The sequence below is a fragment of the Carassius auratus genome, chromosome 31 (assembly GCF_003368295.1).
Source record: "Carassius auratus strain Wakin chromosome 31, ASM336829v1, whole genome shotgun sequence".
Classification (NCBI taxonomy): domain Eukaryota; kingdom Metazoa; phylum Chordata; class Actinopteri; order Cypriniformes; family Cyprinidae; genus Carassius; species Carassius auratus.
The window spans coordinates 25,260,107-25,272,123 of NC_039273.1; the positions used below are offsets into that span (position 1 = coordinate 25,260,107).

Sequence of the window (12,017 nt, forward strand, 5' to 3'; positions counted from 1 at the left end):
TAGTTTGTGATGGTTTTATTGAGTTTATTACCTCAAGCTACAAAAGATGTTGGATAAAGTGAGTTAGTGAAGTCGTTGGAGAACCAAACGCACACATGCAAGATCAACACACATGTCCTGGTCATGTAAATCAGGGAACACACACATTTTGTCCAATGGATTTTTTATGATTTAAAAATAATGCATGCCCAAAGCACAACTTCTAGCTGAGTAATATTTTGCATATGGTTAGGCTTGTCAAAAATGTGATGTAATTGATTTTTTTGACTGTGCTCAGTGTTTTTGAAAGTCCAATCATATCCAAATAAGGGAATTTTAAGGAAATATGAACAAAAATATGCATTTTAAATTCCTAAAATATTTTAAAATTCTTTTAATATATTTTTAATATCGTCATTGTCATGTGTAGTTATGAGTGTTTCATATTCATTATGAATAAATTAACTATGCATATTATTAAGCTGTTATTATTCAATTGTTCATAATTATTTAACAATTAATCATTAGCTTAGCGTTAGGAATAGAAATGTCCAAGAATTGAGAAATTTTTAAAGGAATAGACTAAGGAATAATAGATCAGGAATAAACTGAAATTTTAAAAATGAATGCAAGAGCAGTTGTGTTATTGGCTGGGAGGTCACTAAATTTAAATTACGAATAAATATGTCAAATTACAGATTAAAATGGTAAAAATACAAAAATATAACAGGATGCAGACATTGTCAAGCTGGCTATTAACTGCTTTGTTAACCCTTCAAGGAAAAATGTATTAATAAAATAAATGGAAAAATAATAACACTCTATTAGTTTAAGTATGTGCCAAAGGGAAGTTTTAGGTTAATGCTAATCAAAAGACCACTCCAAGTCCTTTTGAAATGACAAATCATGGGACATTTTTAAAACCATGATCTAGAGATTGCATTTTGCAAAAAAAAAAAAAATATTTCAATCATAAGCGCTGGAATAAACAAGCACCAAAAGGGCAATGCTGTGTGATGGAAGATCGTGGATACTTCTGTGTGTGTTATAAAATAATCTTTAAGGCATTCATGAGAACTGAGTTATACGTTAATAGGTTTGCCGATCTGGTTTTTACAAATGTACATTCAGTCTTTATAATCTAAAAACAAAATGCATTTCTTAAAAAGCTATAAATAATCCAAATGTGAAAGTTTATCCAATAGAAGGGACTGTTAAAAATATCCCAGCCCTTTAAAAAACACATCTCCCCTGTTACTCAGAGTCTAAAGATGCTGGACAATAGTTTGCATATCGGTAGTGTTATTCTCCCTTTCCTCCAAATCAGCCTCTAATCCTAGAAATAGCTTAAAATATTATAAATCTCCGCCTGATAAACAATCTACTTCCACATCCCATCCCATTATGATTATTTCTCCTAAATGTTTAGCAACACTAAGTACTTTAGTTGTTAATAGCAAAGTCTTGCTTTCTGAAATAATCCATTTGTCTCTAGAATTAAAAAAGAGCCTGGATTAAAATAACTTCAGAGAGGGTGGAGATATGCAAATGCAGGGGGAATGTCATTGGTCAGCCGGGGATGCTATGTTGATCATGCAGCCAATCGTTGAGCAGCCAGTTCCTCCACGTCCTCGCGGTTTTCGTTGATCTCGGTGAGCGTGAGCACAAACCGTGTCCACTCGTCCTGCCGCGCCAATGAGATCTGCTGCAGGAAAAACAAACCAGTGTTTCGATGCCCACAGCTTCACAACTTCATTTCATTGTATTTTTTATAACTGAAAGCGTCCTCCTCACCTCTCCGACGTCATAAATGTGCACTCGGCCCTCAGAGTCGCCGACAGCCACCTCTCGTCCCGAATGAGTCCAGCGCACACGGTTCAGCGCGGGGCTTCCCTCCACCGTCGCGCTCGCTGTGGGAACCTGACGCAGCAGATTATCATTCATTCAAGAATTGTGGATTTGTTCATAGTATTTCTATGATATTTTTGTACCTCTGTTTCATTGTTGAGGTTCCACAGGTCCAAATGTCCGACCCCGTCCACGCAGGCAAACAGAGCGGGGTGTGTGGGAGACCACATGACGTCATACACGTAGTCTGAATTGTCCTCGAAGGAGTACAGAGGCTTATTGTTCTGTAAGGAGAGACACAGAGAGACCAGCGTTAATACTGTTGGCTAAAGCTATTACATATGACTTACGTTCATTGGAATAAAGCTGATATTACATTACATACAGACATATACATATATATATATATATATATATATATATATATATATATATATATATATATATATATATATATATATATATAAACCTTTACATTTAAGTTGAGGTTCTAAATGTAAAGTTTAAGTTTACAAAATTACTCAAACTAAGGCTAAATAAATTATTAAAAGTATTCAGCAAAAACTTCGATCAAAGAAAAAAATGAAGTTAAAGTACTAAAATCTGAAAGAAATACAAATGAAAGCTTATTGATCTGTCAGGAGAAACACGAACAGACCAGTGTTATTATTGTTAACTAAAACAATTAAAAACTTTTTGCTAAATGAAATAAAGATCAAATTAAGTAAAATATAAATATAAAAAAAACTGAAAAAAAAAAGTTACTAAAACTATTAAAAAACGTTTTCATTAATTGAAATAAATTTGAAATATATTGAAATATATAAATATTCTACAAAAAAAGTTAAATGGAAAATTGGAACTGAAATGTTGCGGTGCTAAAATTAGAAAATTTGAAATAAAAATAAATGAAAGCTTATTGTTCTGTCAGGAGGGACACACACAGCAGCGCTCTGAACTGAAACTATTAAAAATTCTTTGTGTTCATTAAAATAAAGCAGAAATAACAAAATATTAACAGGTGTAAACTATGTACTAAGTTTAAGTACTAAAAATACTAAAACTGAAATAAACTAAAGAGTTAAACTAAATAATATAAATGATAAAACATACTTTAAAAAAATAATAAATAAACTGTAATAAATAGTATCGTAGCGTATAAACAATGTTTGTAGTGTTTATATCAGTAGTGTGTCTGGCACCTTGGTACTCCAGAGTTTGACGGTCCAGTCAAAAGAGGAAGTGACAAACAGGTGCGAGAAGTCGACCGGTCCTGCCGCTGTGTGGCAGTCGAGGCCTGTGATTGGTCCATGATGACCCTCAAACATCTCACTGATGCCCGCCTTACTACAACACACACAGAGCACCAATATAACTCAGCAGACACAAACAGCTGGACACACACTCACACACTCACCTGCCGTGTCTGCAGGCACTGTAGACCGACCCGTCCTCGCTGCCCACCACAAAGTTATTGACGTCACCCAGAGGAAATGACATGGAGGTGACGGCCACTGACTTAGACTGCTTGAACACCAGCTCCAGACTGTCCTACACACACACACACACACACACACACACACACACACACACATAGAGCCGTGAGTTTGACTGCTGTTGTGTGATTGGATCAAAGAGAGCCAATGAATGGCTACATTTCAAACTGTTGACATTTTTTGAAATCACAGAATTTTATATTAATGCATTAAACAGATCATCTTTTTCGAGGTATATGTTTGATCAGTTGATGCATTGCCTTCGAAAAGTATGGGTCAGTAAGATTTGAGAGAAAACTGCATTTATTTGAATCTTTACTGTCACGTTTGATGCACCATTGTTGAATAAAAGTAATTTCTTTAAAAAAATAAAACTCACTGATCCCAAACTTTTGAACAGTAGTTAATCTAGAGGCCTTGTGTGTGTTACCTAATTAAATTAATAATTCTTACAATCTATAAATGATAAATAAATGAATTTAAAAGAATTAAAATTAATTAAAAATCTAGTTCTAGTTCTTTTATTTATAAAGCACATTTAAAACAATCACATGACTGACCAAAGTGCTGTACAACATAAAATACAATAAAATAAAACATAAAATAAATCATTTACTAATAGATAATTGAAATAAATAAATTGACACAATAAATAGTTGCATTAAAAAAAAAAACACATGACATTAAATCAACAAATAATTACATAAATAACACAGGAAAGTTCTTAAAAATCCATCTGTTGAAGAGTTTCTGAATGCTTTCTGTACAGTGAACTCTCTGATGCAAAAACTTTTTTTTTTAATTCTGCAGAAGTTGCCTTTAAAATCATTGGACAGCATTTAGCTAGCTGTGCTAAGTGTGTTACCTGCGGCGAGGTCAGCATGTCCAGACTCCAGGAGCACATCTTGCCGTCGGTGGAGATGCTGATGAGATTGTGAGCGTTCTGCGTCCCCACCACATTCACACAGTACACCGGGTGCTGCACACACACACACACAGATGATGAAGAGGAAGAAGATGCTGCAGACGAGGAGGTGTGTGTCTGTGTGTACCGTGTGAGCCGAGGCAGAGAGAGGCGTCCTCTGCACAGGGGTGCGTTTGTTACTGCGGTTGTCCCACAGGACGATCTGTCCCGAATACGTGCCTCCAACCAGAAGATTGGGATGAAACTGTGCGAACGCTGCTGACATCACCGCAGACTGAACACACAAGTTAATCAATTATTTATTTTATTTGAATTCATTCTTTCATCCATCCCCAAACAACTTGTGCTCTATTTATTTATATAAATGTATTATTGAATTGTTTATTATTTTTAATTCATTTATTTATTTGAATTAATTCATCTATCCATCCAAACCGCTTGTCCTCTTTTTTTAACTCATTGATTAATAAAAAAAATATTTATTCTTTTTTATGTACTTATTGAATGAATGATGCATTTATATATGCATTCCAGTGTTTTATTATCATCATAATCATTATTACTTTTTCTCAGTGATTCTCACTGAAAATAAAAGTTTTATGATTTACAATCTTTTAGATTTTCATGAGATAAATAAAATGTGCTCTTGAGGACAAGATCAGAATAATGCCAAGACAAAACAATACTTTAGATTATTTCATGCGTATGTTTCACAGAGAAATGCGTTAAGCTCATCACCTGGCAGTGGAAGACATATTCTGGTGTGGTTTTCTTATATTTCATGTTCCAGACGAGAGCCACCCCTTCGGGTTCGTGTGGAGCGTCTTCATTACTGCTGTATGACGCCGCCAGCAGCTCCGGGTACTGATGGGAAGGACAGAAAACAGGAAACCTCAGTGAAATAGTCTTAAAAGCAGAGTTAGACACTTCCAGCGTGATCATGTACCTGCGGTGACCAGTCGAGACAGGTGACCACTCTGTGTTTGGACCAGCGCTCGTCTGCAAACTGTCTGTTCAGGGAGAGTGTGGCTCCAGCCTGAGACTCTCTGAAACAAACACAATAAAACAATCACAAACCACACATCACACCAACACATCTGCTGACAGATAAACACACTCACCCCTCTTTATCCTGAAGAGCCCGTCCGCTGTAGTCGAAAAACACGTCCACCTGCTCGGAGAGAGCGCGCTCCACGATCCGAGAGCTGTGGTCAAAGAAAGTCACGAACTCCTCCGAGTGAAGAATCTGCTGTTTCTGTTCCTCCGTCAGATCATGAGGGAGCGCTACAAGCAGAAACAGCTCCCTTCAGCAGTTGGAAAGCTGCCATATTTTCAGTCTAACTATGTCTGAGAGCACTACCTTCCTCTTCCTCTTTCTGAGAGTCTTTCTCCTCTTGATGCTCCAGAACAGGCTGCGTCAAAACCAAATCATCCTCCTCTTCCTCATCTACACACAGCAATGAAGGAGTTCAGTTTCATTTGCACACTGATGCATTAAAGAAAAGCAGCGTTTGTGTGATTTACTGTCTTTGTGATCAGTCTGTGTGGGCGTCTGGGTCTCTTTTGTGTAAGACACCAGCTCTTTGGGCGGGAAATCCACCTGTGTGACCTTTGACATGCCCAACTTCAGCGGGCCGCGTCTGCAGAAAATACAGATGCATATGTTTAGATCGAAAAATACTGGGATACAGTGATAATAAATACTTTTTATTATTAATTAAAAATATTGAATAATTAAATGAAAAACAATTCATAATTAAATTAAAATAATAAATAAATAAACACTAATAAAAAATGAAAAATAATAAATATCTAAATTAATTAATTAAAATAAATGATAAAGAACAAATAAACAAATTACAAAAATGAAACAGTAAAACAAATAACTAAATAAATTACTAAAAAGTCATAAAACACTAATTAAAAATAATAAATAAATTGTACATTAATTAATTAAAATTTTATATTTAATTAAAATTGATTTGTTAAAAAATAATTTCTAAATTTTAAAAAATAATTAAATGTTATATAATTATTAGCTAAATTTAAAAAAATAAATAAATAAATAGCATATTTGTGAATAACACGTTTATGGGAGGCTTGAATATATGCAAGACTGTCAAAACAAAAAGGTTGAGGGAGCCTTATGAAGTAAATGCTAAACTAAATATTAATTCGGGATGCTACAAAAATAACATTTCATGTTGGTCAGAAAAGGTCAATATAGTAACAGTATGATGTCTGAACGCTTTCCAACAGTAAATAAGATTGTACAGTATTTTGACAAATCATGGGTCACTCTTCCTGGACTCTCTGTTTAATGACAAGCAGGAGGAGTCTGATGATGGAAACGTGTTTGAAAACAATACAATTCTGAAGAACTAATCTTTAAGAGAGTTGTAAATAACATTGTTTTCATACAATGGTTCATCATGACCATCCATGAAAAAAAGCAAGACTTGACTGAAGAATAAATGAAGGTTAACAGAAGGAGAGAATGCAGGAGAAGTGCAGTAGGAGTGATGGTTAATAAGAGAGAGAGAGAGAGAGAGAGAGAGAGACAGCAGTACCCGAGCTGAGAGTCTGAATGGAGCAGTAGAGTAGAGGGGTCAGAGTCCCAATGAAGAGTCCTGTTACACAAACACACACACACACACAGGCAGACACGCATGCATAAGAGGTGCTGTTATACACAAGTATACATGTGCATGCACACACGCTTCACATTCTACACAATACAATATTGAGAAACGTACATTTGTAATATAATAAAGTTTATCTGCATGTCTGTGCTTATAAGGGCTTGGCCTTTTAAACATGATGGTTGAACGGTTTTTGGTGTAACAGGTCCACCATGGGAGAAAGTATCAAAATCACTTATTTTTCGTGTGTTTTAACATTATGATAGGACTTATGCTTCAAAAAAAAATCTTTTAGAAGTTTTTTCAAGATGTGAAAAAATAAATTAATAGTTTCTTAATGTACTGTATGTAATCATTGACATTTTGATACACCCAAAAATTAAAATAAAATGTTTTCAAAGAAAACAGTGTCAGCCTGAAGTGACAAGCTTATTGCACTTTTTCCAACACTTTGAAATAAATTAATAAAAAAATTGTATTATTTTGAGTTTCTAAAAACTCCAAACCATTTATTACAATTTGATATAAACATTTTGTGACAGATTATAAAAATGCGGGAAAAAAGATGAAAGGAAGTTAATACATAATGATCAAAAACATTTTTAGAGTGAAACATCAAAGGAATGTGAAATACAGAGCGTGAAGCAAAGATGAGTTGTTTCAGTTTGCCAGGCGACATATTAAAATAATGATCTGTCATGAAGCTGTCATGACTAATGAAGAAAAACAGGATGCAGATCTTTCATTTGTAAATGATTTCATTCACTTAATTATCCAAAAACAGGCATTATCACATGGTGTTATAAAGTATAAACTATATTTTAATAGAATTACAGTAAGCAAAATGAACAACACCACCGTTCATATGTTTGGGGTCATCTAGATTTTCTAATGTTTTTGAAAGAAGCCTCTTCTGCTGACCAGATTTGATCAAAAACACAGTAGAAATCACAATATTGTGAAAGATTATTACAATTTGAAAGCCAGCTTTCTCTCTGAATATATAGTAAAATGTAATTTATTGCTGTGATGTATTTTCAGCATCATTCCTCCAGTCTTCAGTGTCACATGATCTTCAGAAATAATGAAAATATACTGATTTGCTGCTTCATATTTTAGTAGACATTTTTTTTTAAATAAATAGAATGTTTAAAAAAATAGCATTTATTTGAGATAGAAATATAAATGTCTTTGAAGTCTTTTAATCCCCAAACGTTTCAGTGGTAGTGTATATACAGTTATGTTGATATAAATGTACTCATGCGGTGATATGATATTTCTGATGTGAGTGTACACACCTCGGCCCCGTGCCGCCGTCTCCTGAGTCCTGGCTGCCCGTTTCACTGGGGGTGTCCACTGATTTGGCCGAGGGGGACATGGGAGGGGGGACTAAATAGTGAAACAGTATCTTCTGTTACTACATGCAGAGGTTGCACTACATACACACGCACAAGCAGAGCCAAGAGGGGGTTTAAAATAAAAATAAAAAAAATGCAAAAAAAAACCATAAAATAAAAGTAGGTGAGCAAAAACAAGCGAGAGCAGAGTGGTGTAATAATCACGATGAAGCAGCAAAACCAAAGAGGATTGAGCAAAAGAAAGAAAAAGAGAGAAGACAAAAGGACAGTGGTTAATATTCATGCAGGATCCACGTGTGTTAAAAAGAGATCAGTGCTCATTCCAAACCAAACCAAATTAATTCATGAAGAAAGAGGATATAATGAACATTGAAACCAGGGGAAATGGATAACAAATGAGTTTATTTGAAGGTTTTGGGTTTCTTGTCAGGTGGTCAGGACAGGTGAGCTGCTAACCAACCAGCCAAACAGGTTTAGGAAGGGCTCAAATAGGTCATATCATATAGTTTTGAAGGAATAATAACAGCTATCAAGTTTTCTCCTTATTATCTCACAGCGGCTGAGCAGAACAAGTTTTTTAGCTGTGATTAAATGGATAGTTCACCCAGTTATGAAAATATGCTCATCATTTGCTCACTCACATATGTTCCAAACCTGTTTAAAAGATATTCTGAAGAATGTTAGTAACCAAAGAGTTGACGGTAGCCATTGACTTCCATATTATGGAAAAAGATACAAGGGAAGTCAATGGCTACCGTCAACTGTTTATTAACCAATGTTCTTCAAAACATCTTCTTTTGTGTTCATTTGAAGAAAGAAGCTCATACAGGTATGAAACAAGTGAGTAAATGATGCCAGAATTGTCATTTTTGGGTGAAGTATCTCTTTAACATGTAAACATGTAAAGTGTGTGTTAATTTGTAAATCTGTCTTAGGAACAGAAAAATGCTGAAGATAAATAAACAACCCTTTTTCGACCCATTTCCAGTCTGCAAATAGCTTTTTTATGATTTTCCAAAAAAGGAAAAAATATCAACACTCAACATTCACGCAGCAGCTTTAACTACTTTCTGTTATGTAATGCCTGTGCAATATACAGGTGCATCTCAATAAATGAATTCCTGAGTCTTCAAAACCAAAGAAGCTGATCACAGAGTGCTGTATCCAAGCATGTAAACAGAAAGTTGAGGGGAAGGAAAAAGTGTGGAAGAAAAAGATGCACAACCAACCGAGAGAATAGCAGCCTTGTGAGGATTGTCTTTTACTTTCCAAAAATGTAAAAACAAAAATGTTGCTACTAGATTTATGATGTTAATAACAGTCTTTTCTCACTGGAAAGGAGGTTTTGAGGTCTGAAAGTGACAGAATATACATGTGTGTATAAATACTGTATATATATTCTTTCGATATGACCCCTTTTTGTCATTAGGTTGTAGTTGACTAGTAAGAAAAGCATTTCCAATGCTGCTTTGCTGTGTTTCATACCCATGGAGGGGTCCACTATCCCCATGCTCTGCAGCAGAGTCTCTGCCTCCCTCCTCTTCCTCTCCAGATCAGAGTCATCCTGCGGAGGAGACGCTCCCTCCTTCCGCCCATCCAGCTACAGAGAGAGAGAGAGAGAGAGAGAGAGAGAGATAGTTTCAGTATTACAAAGACAAAGAGATCAAATCACTGCAGTTTCACCACAGCTGACCTCTTTCTTCTTCCGTTCTTCTTCTTTCCTCTTCTTCTCCTCTCTGATCTGGGCCAGTCGTTGTTTCTTTCTCTCTAACTCTGCTTTCAGCTCACTTTTTTCAGACATTCTGCAAAAAGATCTGAATCAAATCAAGTCTTCTGGGTGTATTTGCAAGCAGAGCAATTTGTCAAAGAGTCAACAATATTCACAACACAATTTGCTTTTATGGTTATCAGTTAACTATAATAACCCTGGTTGTAATGCATTATCCTAATTTTTCATATTACATGAGCAGTCTCTGGTGGCCATTCAGAGAATATCACACACACACAGACATCTGATGGTACTGAGGTCATTCTGGTCCACACCAGCACCATGACGTCAGTATTTCAGAGTCGGACAAAGTTGGGCATAATTTTTTGTTTTATTTTTCTGTATTCTGCTTGGATCATGCATGCATGATAAGCTTGAATAATATAAAATAATTTATTATTGATGTTTACTAAAAGAAGGCTCCATGCCCATGTAGCCTGAGAAGAGTTTGTTCAATGACACACACGCACGCGCGCGCGCGCGCACCCACACATAGGGGACACTCCTGTAAGAGTCCCGGATGATCAGTCGATTACGCTAAAACCCGGAGAAAGCTCGTAAGATCATCAGTTTGGAATCATAATTACTCATGAAGTCCTCACACATAATTATATATAGCTTTCAGGACATCTACTTATATAATTTGTCTGAAGTGCATTAAATACATCATCTGTCTGGTTGTATCAGCTGTAAATATATGTTTCTTTTTTCTGTAAACCGTTTAAATTTATGTTTTAAAAACCCATTGCATTGTGAAGTCATGCTGTGCTTTGTTTTAAATGAATTTCAGTAAGAATGTAACGTTTTTGTTATTATAATGTAAATAACACACGTCAGGCAACGAAACATCGCCATTTAAAACACAATAACCCAGTCTAACATCAAGAAACCTGTTTATTAATAAAGAAAAAACAGTATCCTTACTTGAAATGAAATGTTATCTGCTCGGAGTCGTTATGGAGAGGATTATTCTTCTGTCAGTTGACTAATAACTTCTTATCCTCTTTCTGTTGTTGTGACAGCAGCGCTGAATCTGGGATGCGGCTACGGGAGCCGCGAAGGGCTCGTCTCAAACACAACACAGAGGATGAGGCGTTTCATAAAGTGACCGCTAGAGAGCGCACCTTTACCTGATTGATTAGTGATGAACTATTCTGCCTTTTGCAAGCATCACTTTTTAACATCATTTACTGACAAAATAATCAAAATAACATTTAGGTACAAAATAAATTGGAAACCCTACTAAAAATATACAAAATTAATTAAGTTTTGAAAAGGTTTTTGCTTTATCAACACAATCGTCAATCACTAAGATTAAAGGCTAGAGATAGCAGTAGGGAGAATTTTTAATTAAAAGGAGAATAAATAAATAACTACTAAAAATCAAGGACAAACATTAAGAAGGTTAAATAAAATAAAATAAAACATTTAATATTCAGAAGAATGAAGTATTTAATAAACTGGATTTATACTCTAATAAAAAAAACATACACTAAGCCTATAAAATGTGCTTTATGTTTTCTAACCATTTAAACCCACAATGGAAAAAAAATATATAAAAAATTGCAAAAAATATGTCTCAAAGTGTAATTATGTATTTATATATGTCTATATATATATATATATATATATATATATATATATATATATATATATATATATATATATATATATATATATATATACTGTATATATTTATAATATAAATATGTGAAGGCTAAAGTACATATTAATATATAAAAATATATTTTATTGAGGTTTGCTGTTTACAACAGGGCCGTGCACAGACCTTTTGAGGGGCATGTGCTGAAACTGAAAAAGGGCACCCCCTCCCTTTTTTTATATCAATTATATATATTCTCTTTTTTAGCTATTCTGTTTGGTTTCATAAGCTAATTTGTATTATTTGGTTAACATTTTTATGAATGACATTGAGAAGAGGGGAAGGTGAGCAATGAGTCAAGTATTTTTGACTAACTTTTTTGAAATATAATTTAAGTA

General features: G+C 34.7%; 1 protein-coding gene across 4 annotated transcripts; it reads right to left on the minus strand.

Annotated features, from left to right (window-relative positions):
• On the minus strand, positions 1–11,086 carry LOC113050963 (cytoplasmic dynein 1 intermediate chain 2). Of its 4 annotated transcripts, none has more exons than XM_026214467.1 (17): positions 10,941–11,086; positions 9,942–10,050; positions 9,734–9,848; positions 8,189–8,279; positions 6,819–6,878; positions 5,773–5,888; positions 5,609–5,695; positions 5,370–5,532; positions 5,195–5,294; positions 4,987–5,112; positions 4,376–4,522; positions 4,189–4,302; positions 3,245–3,378; positions 3,030–3,174; positions 1,971–2,111; positions 1,774–1,899; positions 1–1,681 (listed from the first exon to the last, which is right to left on the minus strand). In XM_026214467.1, exons 2-17 carry the CDS (start codon positions 10,047–10,049, stop codon positions 1,571–1,573), a joined length of 1,884 nt encoding a protein of 627 aa, XP_026070252.1. In that variant the 5' UTR covers position 10,050; positions 10,941–11,086; the 3' UTR covers positions 1–1,570. The 4 variants fall into 4 exon arrangements, with proteins under 4 accessions (XP_026070252.1, XP_026070251.1, XP_026070255.1 ...); XM_026214466.1 differs by having other exon boundaries at positions 1–1,684; XM_026214470.1 differs by lacking the exon at positions 6,819–6,878.
• Positions 11,087–12,017: the final 931 nt, after the last annotated feature.

Coding starts and splice junctions, on each gene's coding strand:
- LOC113050963 (XM_026214466.1), bottom strand. CDS start 10,049: ATGTCTGAAAAAAGTGAGCTGAAAGCAGAGTTAGAGAGAAAGAAACAA. Junction 5,889..6,818: donor CATTCAGACTCTCAGCTCGG/GTACTGCTGTCT, acceptor TATTTTCTGCAG/ACGCGGCCCGCTGAAGTTGG. Junction 3,175..3,244: donor AGTGCCTGCAGACACGGCAG/GTGAGTGTGTGA, acceptor TGTGTGTTGTAG/TAAGGCGGGCATCAGTGAGA.